Source organism: Panthera tigris, chromosome A1, assembly GCF_018350195.1.
Source record: "Panthera tigris isolate Pti1 chromosome A1, P.tigris_Pti1_mat1.1, whole genome shotgun sequence".
NCBI classification, from domain to species: Eukaryota; Metazoa; Chordata; class Mammalia; order Carnivora; family Felidae; genus Panthera; species Panthera tigris.
Genome location: NC_056660.1, coordinates 17103812 through 17117795, shown reverse-complemented (window position 1 = coordinate 17117795; position 13984 = coordinate 17103812). Strand labels below are relative to the sequence as shown.

General features: G+C 42.0%; 1 protein-coding gene across 1 annotated transcript in view; it reads right to left on the bottom strand.

Moving 5' to 3' along the window:
- Window positions 1-13984, bottom strand: part of FREM2 (FRAS1 related extracellular matrix 2) — a 164821-nt gene that overhangs the window by 55586 nt on the left and 95251 nt on the right. The window contains exon 6 of the mRNA XM_015544519.2: window positions 13533-13784. Within this exon, the coding sequence (XP_015400005.2) occupies window positions 13533-13784 (252 nt within the window). The remainder of the gene's footprint in view (window positions 1-13532; window positions 13785-13984) is intronic.

Genomic DNA, 13984 nt, shown 5'->3' with positions numbered 1-13984 from the left:
TGTCTTTTAATAATGGAATTTATGGGGCGCCTGGGTGGCTCAGTCGGTTGAGCGTCTGACTTCGGCTCAGGTCATGATCTCACAGTGTGTGGGTTCAAGCCTCACATTGAGCTCTGTGCCTGGAGCCTGCTTCGGATTCTGTGTCTCCCTTTCTCTCTGCCCCTCCTCTGCTCGCATTCTGTCTCTCTCTCTCTCTCAAAAATAAATAAACATTAAAAAAAATTAACAAAAATGGAATTTATGAAGTACATGGTTTCCACAACAGACCACAGGTACACAGAGCCTTGTCTGGACTCAGTAAATAAATGATCACATGTCTGTAAGTTCACTGTAGGATTTCACAGACTCTGGCCTCTCCCTCCATCATGGGACATGCAGGTCAAGGCTCTGAAGCCCTGCCTTCAGCCAAGTTGCAGCCGTTGGTGTATCGGCATTTTCTTTGTGATTTATGATTTCAACAAGAGGATACACTAGACCTCTGCTGCTGGCAAATAATTAGCAATTTCTTATGCTAGCTTAACATTTATTAAGACATCTCTTCTATTTCCTTTTGCTGCCTTATTGTAATACCTCTCTTAATAATTTTAACCGTAAAAAAATCTGAAGTCGAGTATCTGAGAAGTCATTTCTCAGATGTATGTGATTTTTAGCACTAAAATGGAATTTGTCTGTGACTTGAGATCTTGAGGTTCCTACAGATGTTTATAGAGATCTGCTTCCAGGGTTTCGGTGATCATAAATCAGCAATATTTACCCTCTGATGTCTACAAGACGGTATTCCATAGCCGGCATCCACTCTCCCGGGTGGAAGAGATGGGAGTCAGGCATTCAGTGTTAACCAGGAAAAAGACCAAACAAACACAAGACGGCATTTGTCCATAAGGACTTGACAAGAGAGCCGGGCGCCGATCCTTCCAAGTGCAACCCCTTCCCCTGGGCCGGTTGCTAAATGATGTGGAAAAAGCAATGCTGTTCCTTGTCCGGCTGAAGTACCGGAATGCACTACTATGCTTTCCTAACGATCCTTGAGGAATTAAAATTGGTAAAGGGGGCACCAAGATAGCTTATGTACGTAGCTTATGCCTAATGTCTGGAACTGTCAACATTTTAATTATTCCAGGATTCCCAGGATGCTGTTTGCGTATAAAAGTATCTGGTTTGCTTTACCTTGTCGGGTTCTCTATTAGGATACCTCACACTCTCTTCGAGTAGTCCAGTGTAGAATCAGAAGGCAGCGGTGTCTATTTCATGAGGTGGGAAGCCTAATGGTTAGTGCCACGGACCCTGCAGTCAGCCTAGCTGAGTCTTTACCAGCTGTGTGACCTTGAGCAAGCTACCTAGCCACTCACAGATGACGACACTGAGGCACAATTAAACCTTGCTCCTAGTTTGTGTGTCTGTGTGTGAAACAAAATAATTCAAACAAAAGCCTCAGCACACCTAACAAGGGGCTCATGTTAGTTATTATTATTTTATGACGTATATGATATCTATGAGGCCCTAAGAAAAAAAGACGGGTTAGTTGAATATTGTGTGGCCAGTGTGGTCCTATTCGGTATCACAGCCTTACCCTCTTAGAGCCACCCCGGCCAAACTCAAGCCTGCAAATTTACACTCCATGAACTCGAGAGCTTATTTCTGGGCGGACTGGCTCTGTGCCCCGGCCCCGCTCCCTGTGCTCACTCTCTTGCGGCCATAAGGTCATTCTTCAGTGTAAACTATACAAAATGGTTAGCTGCTCTCGTAGAGAGCTCTGGAGCCTCTGTCTTTTCTGGTAACGGTGGGGGGAATGCTTTCATGGGCCTCGCGGGAGAGAGGCAAGTGGCTGCTTGCCAAGTGTGCGTGTGTGTGGTGGACGGAAGCCCTTCATGCCTTCCCTGCTGCGAGCAGTGCATTGTATCAACAGTTCAGGAAAGACCAGGGGAGGTGGCGACAGTGTACCACCCAAGTCCTTCAGAGCCGCTGACCACAACAGGGTGAGTCAAATGTACTTCGGTTGCTAATGAAGTCCCTTGGGACCCTGGTGCATTTGCCGTGTTTTAATACATGCCCCTGAGCCTCAGCCCGCTGTGGGGCTGTTCCCTGTCTACGGCTGGCCTGCTGGGCTCTGGGGCCTGCCGAGCTCTGGGGCCAGCCAGGTTCAGAATCAGGTCGACGGTACCGCAAACAGGGACGCTGAGGGTCCAACCAAAGACCAAGCCTCACTTCTCTGGACCCTCCTACTCAGATTTAGTGAATGACCCGCTCATTCACATCCACAAACGCTCTTTTCCTTACCCTCTCCCACTCTGGAGTTTGCTAGAATTGAATGAAGCCTATAATTCTTGCAACACCCTCCAGAAACCATTATAATTAAAAAAAAAATGATATGAAGTAAACTTTTTATCATAGATGGCTTCAATTTAACTGAAAAGTATAAAATGAGGGAACTAAACCACACTACTTTAATGTTAGTTATTTTAAAAAGGGGCAACATTTAAAACCAGTTTAAAGGGCCTAAAAGTGTACTCATTGTTTGGTAATTCCAATAACGTGCGTCATTTTGCACATTCCTGCAATTTTCTTGTTATATAACAAGGGATACTTAATTATTAATTTGCATGTAACAGCTCCCCCCCCCCAAATCTGTATATTATTTAATAGACATATATTCTAATAGCCTTTCATTATTCTACTTTACACACTTGACTTATTGGAAATACATGTGAAATTGTACTACATGGTCATCTATCCTTTCACCCTCCCCACCCACCCTCGTGGACCTCCTGCATCCTTCTGACTTCAGTTATGACCATCTGGTGCACAATACCGCATGCAACCCAAATCCTTAATTCCGGCTTAGTCAGTTCCATATTTATGGAGGTCTATTGCCCAGTTTCAATGGCGTCGCATCGCTAACCTGAACTTGGTGTGTTGAAACAGAATTTCTCATCTTCTTCCAACCTCCTTTCTTCCAGCTGGTTCCCTCATCTAACCTCCTATAATGAATGGTACACCTCCCTACTTTGAGCCTGTCAAGCACAAAGTTTTTTAAAAATTCCCCTCCTCCCTCCGACATGCATGAGGTCCAAGTCATAGCAGGTATCTACAACAGTAGGTTGTTTCCTTTCTAGCCTCACCATCTCACTCTACGCTTCACGTTCCAATTCTGTTCACATACAGTGCTTTCTAGTTAATAACCTCCCAATACAGCTCTGATTATTGCACGCTCTTGTTCAAACACTTCCGGTGCTCCCTACCCAATAAATTCAGAACTCCTTATCTCGTTCAATGTCACCCCCGGTATGCTTCGAACCTCTTTTTCAGACTCATGATGCCCACCTTCCTTTTCTTTAGCTACGTTTTAAAGTGCTTTCATACAGATCATGTTCGGTCGTCACAACAATTCTGCAAGGTAAGAAATCCAGGTGATAACACGTTCATGTTTCAAATGAGGAAAACAGACCCAAGAAAAAAAATGGAGTGTTCAGGATTCCTCGACTGGACAACAGTAAAGTGTATCTACAGCCCTGGTCTAAGGGTCAATCAAAGGAGATGGGCACTCAACCTTTCTCGGAAAAGGCCAAACCTGGCCAAAATGGATTGTCCCCTGCTCTCAAAGCCTTTCCCTCCCTCAAGCTCTCACTCGTGTAATCTTGGAATACTTGGCTCTGTTCTCCATTCACCTGAATCTTTTCTGCCTGTTAAAGCCTTTCTCTCTTCCTCTCCTGACTCACAGAGTGATCATGCAATTGCCTTTAATCCCACTCTGCTTTCTGAGTCTCCTTTTTTTCTGTTTCAAATTATTATTGAAATGAATCATTCTCCTTTAACATTTTATGCACTTAGGTTTTTTTTCCTATCAAATAGACCATAAGCATTGTGAGATTCTGGTCTATGTCATAAATGTCCCTGTAGTCCCCACTTGTCACACTCTGTAAATGCATAACAAACATTTACTCTGTGTGTGTATATGTGAGATTCAATTTTTTTTCGTACAGCAGGATATTTCATTTTTGCTATTTTATTCTATTGTTATTTCCAAAGTGTATAATATTTACATCATTATATCTAGAATCCTTGCCATGTGAAAAACCTGGTATAATCTTTATCATTCTGGCAATACCTTTCACTCACTGAACACCCACTGGCATTCACTAAATCCTTAGTTAGCATCATCAACTATTTTAAATAGTCTGCTAATGGCTGCAATGCATTAATATTCTAAGCAGTTAGAAACTCATTTCCCATGTCTTGACTTTTAATATTGTTCTAACTCAAGCATTACTAAACCAGAATGTGACTTTGTTTTGTCAAGCTGTTACTTTAATTGAACTTGAACAATGACTGGCCTGGCATTACTTAATTGGAGCTTACCCTAATCAAATAATGGTATTAGAGAAGAAAAACGATGGAGACCAGGTCTTTCAGCTCAGCACAAATGAATAAAACATATTTCACCCACATTCCATACCACGATGTACTTTTCTAGTATTTGAAATGTTTTTTTTTCCCCGATAAAGTAGCCTTACTGTTGAGAAAGCTTTTCTCATGTCAGTAAGCTTTTGAACAGCATTGAATTGAGTTACATTTACCATAGGGCTCACCACGCTGCCTCTTACATGTTCCTGGCTCATATCTAGAATGGTAATTTGTCTAGGGTGGTCGAGAAAGCCAGTCACTTTAGCGAAAACCCCTGCGGGCTGTCACACAAAAGCAGAAAATGGAAGCTTGAATATTCCTTAATTAACTTCCAAAGACTGACAGCAAAGATTAGTGAAATACTGCTAGCCCTGACTTAATACTCTTCCCAGTGAACAAATGCTGTAACCATTCCTGAAGTTGTGCGCGTTAAGGACATTGATGGAGGATGTTTAGAAGAGCTGCCCAAAGGGACGGCATTATTCTTGTGTCAGTGTATAAGCTCGTGTGGAAGTCTTTCCCAAACACAAGGAAGGCGTTAGCTTCTTAAAGATTCAACACGGATTTTATCACACGTATTGCTGCACTTTGAACCCCCGCTCTACTCTCAGACCACAGAGAGTGACCCGTGGTTCTGGGTGAGATCCTCAGATATTGGTACCTAAAAAAGTTGCTTCGGGCGTAGTTCTTGATTCTCTACTGTGCAGGCACCGAAACCCCATCTCATTACTTACTTGAGGAACCATCTAGCTTTGGGGAACCAATTCACTTTCTAAAATTCTGATTGCTCTGAGTTACAAAGTTACAAAAAATTTATTTCTTATTAGTCAGGGAATGGTTAGGTGATTTGCCATCTGCTGTACCAGACACAGCAGTCAGAGCAAAGGGTGTTGGAAAGTCGGGATGATTATTTCATCCAACTACATAACAGGCTTGAACATTCTCCCTACTCCAGTTACATAATTTTTAATGAGTGAGAGATTGGCCACCCTCAGAAACAACACACCTTCCCTCCCTACCAGTACGGACCTGTGTTTATTCTTTTCTAGATTCCATGTCAATTGCCTCCCTTCAGTTATGTCACTAGGTATTACTTACATTTTAATCCCCTTGGTGAGTTTCAGGATTCATTATAGCCTAATGACGAAGCACATCGATTCTGAGTTAAATAGACCTAAGTTTAGGACATATATCCAACACTTTACATCTGTGTGTTCTTAAGCAATTTTTTTAGCTTGAGTCTAGTTTTTCCATCTGCCAAGTACAGAGATACCTACCTATTCCACAGAGTTGTTTTTAGATTTAACTAGGTAATTCATGTAAAATTTCTGGCACATAGTGAGTGTTCAGAAGTGACAACTGTTAGTATGTATCGGTATTATCGTGCATGCATATAATTTGCCTTTCTCCCCATTAAGCCAGCATTATTTCCTCTCTCCAAGATGAAAGTACTTTAGGGCTAGCAGTATTGTTTTCATTTATAAATATGTACACGACAGGCAAAACATACTCATAAGACGTCAACTTTTAAAATGAAAAAAAATATACGTAAAATTAATATCCCCATTTTACTCACGGAAACTGAGTATTAGAGACATGAATAAAATTTTCTAACACTTTCTTTACTGGGATTGTCGTACCCTTCTAGGGACTACCTTTCTCTTTCCCATTCTCTCCTTAGCATTCATGAAATGCACTCTGTTTTTTAAGATAAGAGAATTGAGTAAAATATGCCCATGTTATAAATCATATGGGAGCCATTAAACAATCTTATCTTCTCCCATGACTTTGTTATTATCAACAGAGATAACATGTAACAATGTCTCTAGAGCATAGTTCCATCCTAATGTCCAGACCCATATCTCCATTCTCCTACTCCATGGGTAGTACTTTGAAATCACACAGGCTCTTCAAACTAACATGTTCTAAATTAACTCATTGTTCATGTTCTTCCTATGCTCACTCTATCTTGGTGAACTGGACCAGTCTTAGCATAACTGCCCTAGCTAGAAGTTAAAGCGTCATTCTTCAGACTTTCCTGTCCAGTCAATCACCGTGTCATGCCCATTCTTTCCCAGCATATCTCTCATGCCCATTCTTTCCCAGCATATCTCTTGGATGCCTCCTGGTCCCTTCATCCTCATCCAACCAACCTGTTCAGGCCACTGCACCTATCACCTGCATTTCTCCAACAGCTTCCTGAGCAGCTCAATCTATCCTCTACATTTCAGGCAGAGTGATATTTCTAAGATATGAATCTGATTTTGTCATTCTACTTAAAGCCTGTTAGTCATTCCCTATTTCTATTTCAACAATAAGACACAACTTCTCTACATGGCAGCCTGGTCCTCTGAGATTGACCCTTTCTCCATTTCTCCAATCGTCTTTGTTATTCACACCTTTGGGCTGTAGAGATTTGTTACGTCCACACTGCCCCCTGGACTCATCACTCGCACTCAGCCTGTGCACTTGAGAGTTGCTTCCCCGGAAACATACTTCCCTTCTTTCTTCCCTGGGGTACTCTGGTACTGCCCTCAAATTCCAGCTAGGACATCATGTTTTTTAAGAATCCTTTCCTGGGGCGTTGGGTGGCTCAGTCAGTTAAGTGTCTGACTTTGGCTCGGGTCATGATCTCTCAGTTGGTGAGTTCAAGCCCTGCGTTGGGCTCTGTGATGACAGCTCAGAGCCTGGAGCCTGCTTCAGATTCTGTGACTCCCTCACTCTCTGCCCCTCCCCTGCTCACGCTCTGTCTCTTTCTGTCTCTCAAAAAAAAAAATAAATGTTAAAAACAAAAAACAAAAACAATCCCTTTCTGAACCTGGGCTGGGAAAGATGTCCCTTCCTGGCAGAACACTTATCACATTTATTTTATGCTTGCGTGTTCACTTATCTGTGTATCCCCCAAAGTGTGAAAAGCCCAGGGGTTTGGAAGTTGTGGTTCTTTTGTTTGCTTTTGCACCCAGCAGTCGCTAGAACAGAGGTGCTCAGTTTACATGTCTTTGAATGATTAGAGTGAATATTGGATTCCCACAAAATATTGCTGAACTAGTGAATACACAGTAAACAATACGACACTATCCAGAGATTCCATCTCTCGAGTTATGCTAAGGAAACTTTAAAGTGGAAATTCTATTCTTTTACTAAAGCGAAACTTGTGCTGTACGTTATTAGGTTAAAAAATGTTACATCCTTGGGGCGCCTGGGTGGCTCAGTCGGTTAAGCGTCCGACTTCGGCTCAGGTCACGATCTCGCGGTCCGTGGGTTCGAGCCCCGCATCGGGCTCTGTGCTGACAGCTCAGAGCCTGGAGCCTGTTTCCGATTCTGTGTCTCCCTCTCTCTGACCCTCCCTCGTTCATGCTCTGTCTCTCTCTGTCTCAAAAATAAATAAACGTTAAAAAAAATAATAATAAAAAAAATAAAAAATAAATGTTACATCCTTAAGTTAAAAAAATTTTTAAGTTAACAAACTTTGAACTTCTTTAAAATAGATGACACCGTCTTATTTGTGTATAGTTAATTATGCATTTTCTGGGGAATAATTCTGTTGGTGGATGTGTTCAATATGCGCTTTCCTTGTTTCTTCATTACAGTGAAAGCTTTCTGAGGGCAAAGGAGTATTTTTTTTTTTGTTCTATGTCATCTTCAGAGACCTTGTGGTGCTTTTCCCACAAGACAGGACATCAATGAAAGTTAAGGGGTTAAATAAAAAAATAAAGATGCCAAACCAAAGTGTTTTGTCCTAACACAGGAAGATTAATGGCTTACAGTAGCAAATATATACCCTCAAGACATTTTGATTCACGGAAGAAAGGAAAAGACATTTTCATTTCCATATTTCTCTTTGTGATATTTGTGTGGAGAAGTATATGGTAGTATTAAGATGACTTTCAGGGGCACCCGGGTGGCTCAATTGGTTAAGTGTCCGACTCTTGGTTTCAGCTCTGGTCAAGATCTCATGGTTCATGGGTTCGAGCCCCACATCAGGCTCCATGCTGACAGTGCAGAGCCTGCTTGGGATTCTCTCTTTCCCTTTCTCTCTGCTCCTCCCCCACCCTTCAAAATTAACAAATAAACTTACAAAAAAAAAAAAAAGATCTTTCAACAGAGAAACAGAAAGACCTCTTGTTAAGTGATGAAAATTAAGGTCAGCTACAGTATGTTGGGGAGTACAAAACGGACATGGGAGATACAACTTGGCTGAAAGACACTAAGTCTCTTACTGGAAGATACTTTCTGGCTTTGAAAGTCAAGCAAATGGTAAGGATAGGAATTAGCCAGATGAAACAAATAGGGTGTTTTCTGTTGTCTGTGTCTTTTGTACTTTTGCATTTATTCTTCACGCATGTGCAGTTTTCCGGATGGTGGCCAACGTGAGGAATGGGGGAATAGTCAGTGTAACAAACGAGACAGGTTCGAACCAGAAAATTCACATGTAGAAAGTGAGGCACCTGATTCTCTCACTTGACTCCTTTCCAATCTAAAGCCAGACGAATCAACAAACTTAAATCTCATTCATAAACATAGGTGCAAAAGTACTAAATAAAATATTCTCAAATTTAACCTAGCAGTTTATAAAAAATAGGTCATGAAAGAGGAAGTTTATTCAAGCACGTGCATGTGGCTTAAGGCTAGTGCATCGAAAAGTGCAAGTCACAGCGTGAATAGGCTGAAGGAAAAAAAAGACTACATGATAATTTCAATAGATGCAGAAAATTTGATGGGATAAGATTTGACTTACTTCTGCTAAAAGCCTTTGTCAGATTGGGTGTTTTCTTAACCCAACAAAATGTTACTAGAATCCTATAGCCTACATGATTCCAAATGGTGGGACATTGTCAATACTTCCTTTCAAGTCAGAAAAAAGATGCAGAATGTCAGAAAACAACAAAAAGAAAACCCCCATGGATGCCTATTCCACTGCTTCTATGCAACATTATGGTAAAAGTCCTACCTAGCACAGGAAGAAACGAGAAAGAAAGAAAACGATGCTGCTAATAGTTAAGGAGGAAACAAACTGTGATGAGTCAACGAGAAGGAAAGGTTGGGGTCCATGTGCAGGTCCTAAGCACTGTAGGTCGATATTGTTAATCTCGCCAAGGGTCGATATCTGATGTAGTAATCAGCACTGATTTTGCACACATCAGAAAATCTCACTGAACGAGTACTATAAATGATCACTTAGCCAGTGGGATGGTCTCTGAAATACTTCACCCAAAAGAACTTTGTGGGGAGGCAGCAGTGGATAAGCGAAGCGTGGAAGCCATCCTCAAACGGTTTCTCATTGCACTGAATACAAGCTCGATCCCCACAACTTCCACGTCAGGGTGGAGACTAAGCCTCAGGAAGAGTTTGTGCCATCTGCTGTGCGTGCTACGTGGTCCAGGGAATAATTCCTTCTGATAGGTCATAGTAGTCTCAGAGCTGAGCTTCTGAAGACTTAAAAAGAAAGCGGTTGAAGAGCTGTAAGCAGCGTTCATTTTGCTAGTGGCATTTTGAAGAACTGTGGAGGGAGAGACTCACTGCCCAAATGGGTACAGGATGTGCAGAAGTGGTTTATTCTGGAGACTTGTCTCTAGTCTTTTTTCATCTGGATTGTCCTTTCCTTTCCTCCTTAGATATGAAGCTCTTTCATTTCTTCCTCTAATTTCCTGGACTGTCCTATTCTTCCTTCTCAGTCTGACTTTGTTTGTTCTCTTGAGACCCGCTCTGTGTCTACCTCACTGTCCTTCCTTCCTTCCTTCCTTCCTTCCTTCCTTCCTTCCTTCCTTTCTATTTTCTTATTTTTAACGTTTATTTATTTTTGAGAGACAGAGAGAGCAAGAGCATGAGTTGGGGAGAGGCAGAGAGAGGGAGACACAGAATCCGAAGCAGGCTCCAGGCTCTGAGCTGTCAGCGCAGGGCCAGTGTGGGGCTCGAACTCACAAACTGTGAGATCATGACCTGAGCTGAAGTCGCAAGATCAACCGACTGTGTCACCCAGGTGCCCCTCTTCTCCTTTCTTTTCTTTCCTTTCCCTTTCTTTTTTTTTCCTTCCTTATCCTGACCAGACAGACCGTTATATTTAAAAAAATTTTTTTTTCAAAGTTTTTTATTTATTTTTGGGACAGAGAGAGACAGAGCATGAACGGGGAAGGGGCAGAGAGAGAGGGAGACACAGAATCGGAAACAGGCTCCAGGCTCCGAGCCATCAGCCCAGAGCCCGATGCGGGGCTCGAACTCACGGACCGCGAGATTGTGACCTGGCCGAAGTCGGACGCTTAACCGACTACGCCACCCAGGCGCCCCAGACCGTTATATTTTTAAGAAAATAACTGCAATATTTGTTGAATAACATTTATAAATCTTGCTTTTAATTTAGAAATAACTTCAGTCTTTAGAGGTTTCTCCACTGTTATACCACCAGCACAGTTGAGGCAATGCTTTATTTTTTTCCCTCTTGCGCATTATTGGCTCTTGGGTGAGGAAAGGGGAATGTTCCCATCCTCCTGATGGTGGTAACATTTTGCCGTTAATGGTTTTGTGTTGAGGGAAGGCATGGACTCGAGTTTAAGAAAGATTAAATTGGTGGCAGTGGGAACAAGGGTTTGCATGGGAAGACATACCAGGATGTGAAACCTGTGAATTCACGACAATCTACATGTGAGATGGAAAGGGTCTGTCTGGACTAGAGTAGTGGTGTTAGGAGTAGAAGGGAAGAGACAGAAGAGAGAAAACAGAAGGAGACATAAAAGGGGTTGGGGGAATGAAGAAATGAAGATGGTTCCTGGTAGCATTCCTGACAGTCTGCTGGTCCAATGCTTGCGTGGCGTTCTGAAGCCTTGAAATCAAAGCCTGTGGCCCCAACCCCCCCAGCCCTATTCTGGGGCAAACAGCTCTCGGAGCTTTAGTTACCCCACTCAGAATACCACTTCTGCTGCCTATACCAGGGAATGGAAAGCTCAGTGAAGCATTCGTAATAATAAAGTATTTTACAAATATTATGTAATAGTAGACATCGTGCCAATGGTTTCCACAGACTTGTCACCCCTAGATACCAGTGACAGGGTAGAAAAGTCATGTATTTGGGGCCCCGATAGTAACTTTGTAGTGTACTAACTTTGCAAATTCAAGTCAGCCTGAGTCAGGTGGCCTCTCTAAGACTCAGTCTTGCCATAGTAAAACAGGGATCATGACATCACCCTTCACCCTTGAAACGACTTAGCTCTGTACCTATCAAAATGCCTGGCGCTTAATAAATAATGGTTTCTTTGTGTACCTTTATTGTTTCCCCATGTACATCCCACAAAAATCCATATGGGAAAGATTTTTTGCCAACAAAACAAACTGAGCTGAAGTAATCGTTAATTATGTTTACTATTTCTAAATTAAATCTCACGATCTTTCTACCTATGTTAACAGAAATAGACAAATATCTAGATAGCAGATAGGTGTTTAGTGTGGACTAGTAACTCTGTTTTGGCTGCCTGGCTTCCTCTCTAAGATCATTTAAAATAAAATTTCTGTACTTTATTTAAATACAGAACAGAATTACTTATTAGTTTATAGACAAATAAGCTAAAGCAACTGGACATCATTTAAGTGATAGCAGAATCAACACTTTCTTCAAATGCCTCTTGATAAAATCATTCCTAATTTTTGTCACTTAGTGGTTTTAAACGTTTTCATTAAAAAAAAAAGACATGATCTATTTCATGGGATTGTCAGGAGGATGATGTACAAAGGACCCAGGGCTGTGTTTGGCACAGAGTATAAGCTCACAAGCCACATTACTATCCTTTTAACTTAACTGTCTCTTAACTGTCAAAGACCCTCCCTGGTAGGTTATAATCTTTTTCCTGAGTTTTCATGTTATTTGGAATGAAAACATTTTGACTCTTTTCCAGCTCCTCTCCGAGCCAAGATTCATCCACCCAGCTTCTTCCTCTTTAATCGACTATGAGGGAGAGAAAAATATTCCAAGTACTGGGTGGCGGGGGGGTCCTCTCGGCTTGCTGTTCTCTCTGTTCCTCAAGAGGTTACTCACAATTGTCCCCCTGGTTCTCTTTTCTCAAGGCACAAACTATTTCTTGAGCTGGGAAGATAAGACCTTCTCCGTTTTCTATTCCAAAAGCGGGATTATTTCATGATAATTGAGTTTCCCTCTAAGATAACCACCCCCCCCCCCCCTTTTTGGTGCAGGGAGCTACCTGTGGGATTTTATTTTCTATATGTTTATTATCTTTCTAGCTATTCATTTATTTTATTTTATTCATTTATTTAATGTTTATTTATTTTTTGAGAGACAGACAGAGTGTGAGCAGGGGAAGGGCAGAGAGAGAGACGGAGACACTGAATCCGAAGCAGGCTCCAGGCTCTGAGCTGTCAGCACAGAGCCCAACGTGGGGCTAGAACCCACAAGCTGTGAGATCATGACCTGAGCCGAAGTCAAACATTTATCTGACTGAGCCACCCATGTGCCCCAAGTTATTTGTTTATTAACAGCCTTGTCTGACGGGTTTCTTTGTTAAACAAGTTCAAATACTGAGATTAATACTGCAAACTATAAACTTTTAAAAGCAAGACAAAACAGGGGCACCTGGGTGACTCACTCAGTTAAGCCTTCGACTTCAGCTCAGGTCATGATCTCATGGTTCATGAGTTCAAGCCCCGGGTCAGGCTTTGTGCTGACAGCTCAGAGCCTGGAGCCTGCTTCAGATTCTGTGTCTCCTTCTCTCTCTGCCCCCTTTCCCCACTTGCACTCTCGCTGTCTCTCAAAAATAAACATTAAAAAAAATAAATAAATAAAAGCAAGACAAAACAAACAAAAAGGAAATAAATTAAATTGATTATCGCTTCCATTCTTCCTCATGAGACTGGAAAAATTTCATCACCTAACAGTAAGCAACATTATAAAAGAATACTGTACAGAGGGAGAAAGCGTACATAAGTGTGACTTTTGCCTTTTAAAAACATTAAATCAAGAAAGCCAAATGGATTGATGCGGCCAACTTTGAAACTTAGTCCCACTACGAAACCAAGCATAATACGAACGTGCATAATTCTCTCACGCTCTTATTTTTCTGTCTAGAAGGTTGTGCCTGATGTTGTTCTGCCTGGTAGGAGGAATAACTTTCAAGTAAATTAGCACTTACCATCATCTTTGTCAGGGACGATTGTAACCCGAGCCCTTGGGTATTCCGATCCAATCCTCCCGCCCATGGGCACGCTCAGAAGGACATGGAATGTTTCTTCCTCTTCATACAAGGAGTCGTCAATAACAACGATGCGACACGTTTTTTCACGCTCATGTCTGTCAAAGTGGATGACACTGGTGTGGTCTTCGGGTCTGGATATGTAATCTGAGTAGGACAGCACCGACGTCGGCACAGTTCCGTCTGCCGTACCTGGGGACAGAGAATCCAAAAGGTGTTTATGTAGAACATATCACACAAGCGTGTTTCCAGAAATGATTATTTTCACATGCAACATCTTCACGGTCAATCTGTATATGTGAACCTCCCTGGAAATTACCATAGCACCTACATGGTATTCTAGCATTACGCGTCACCTTCACAGTGGTCTCAAACATACAAAGAGTATTACA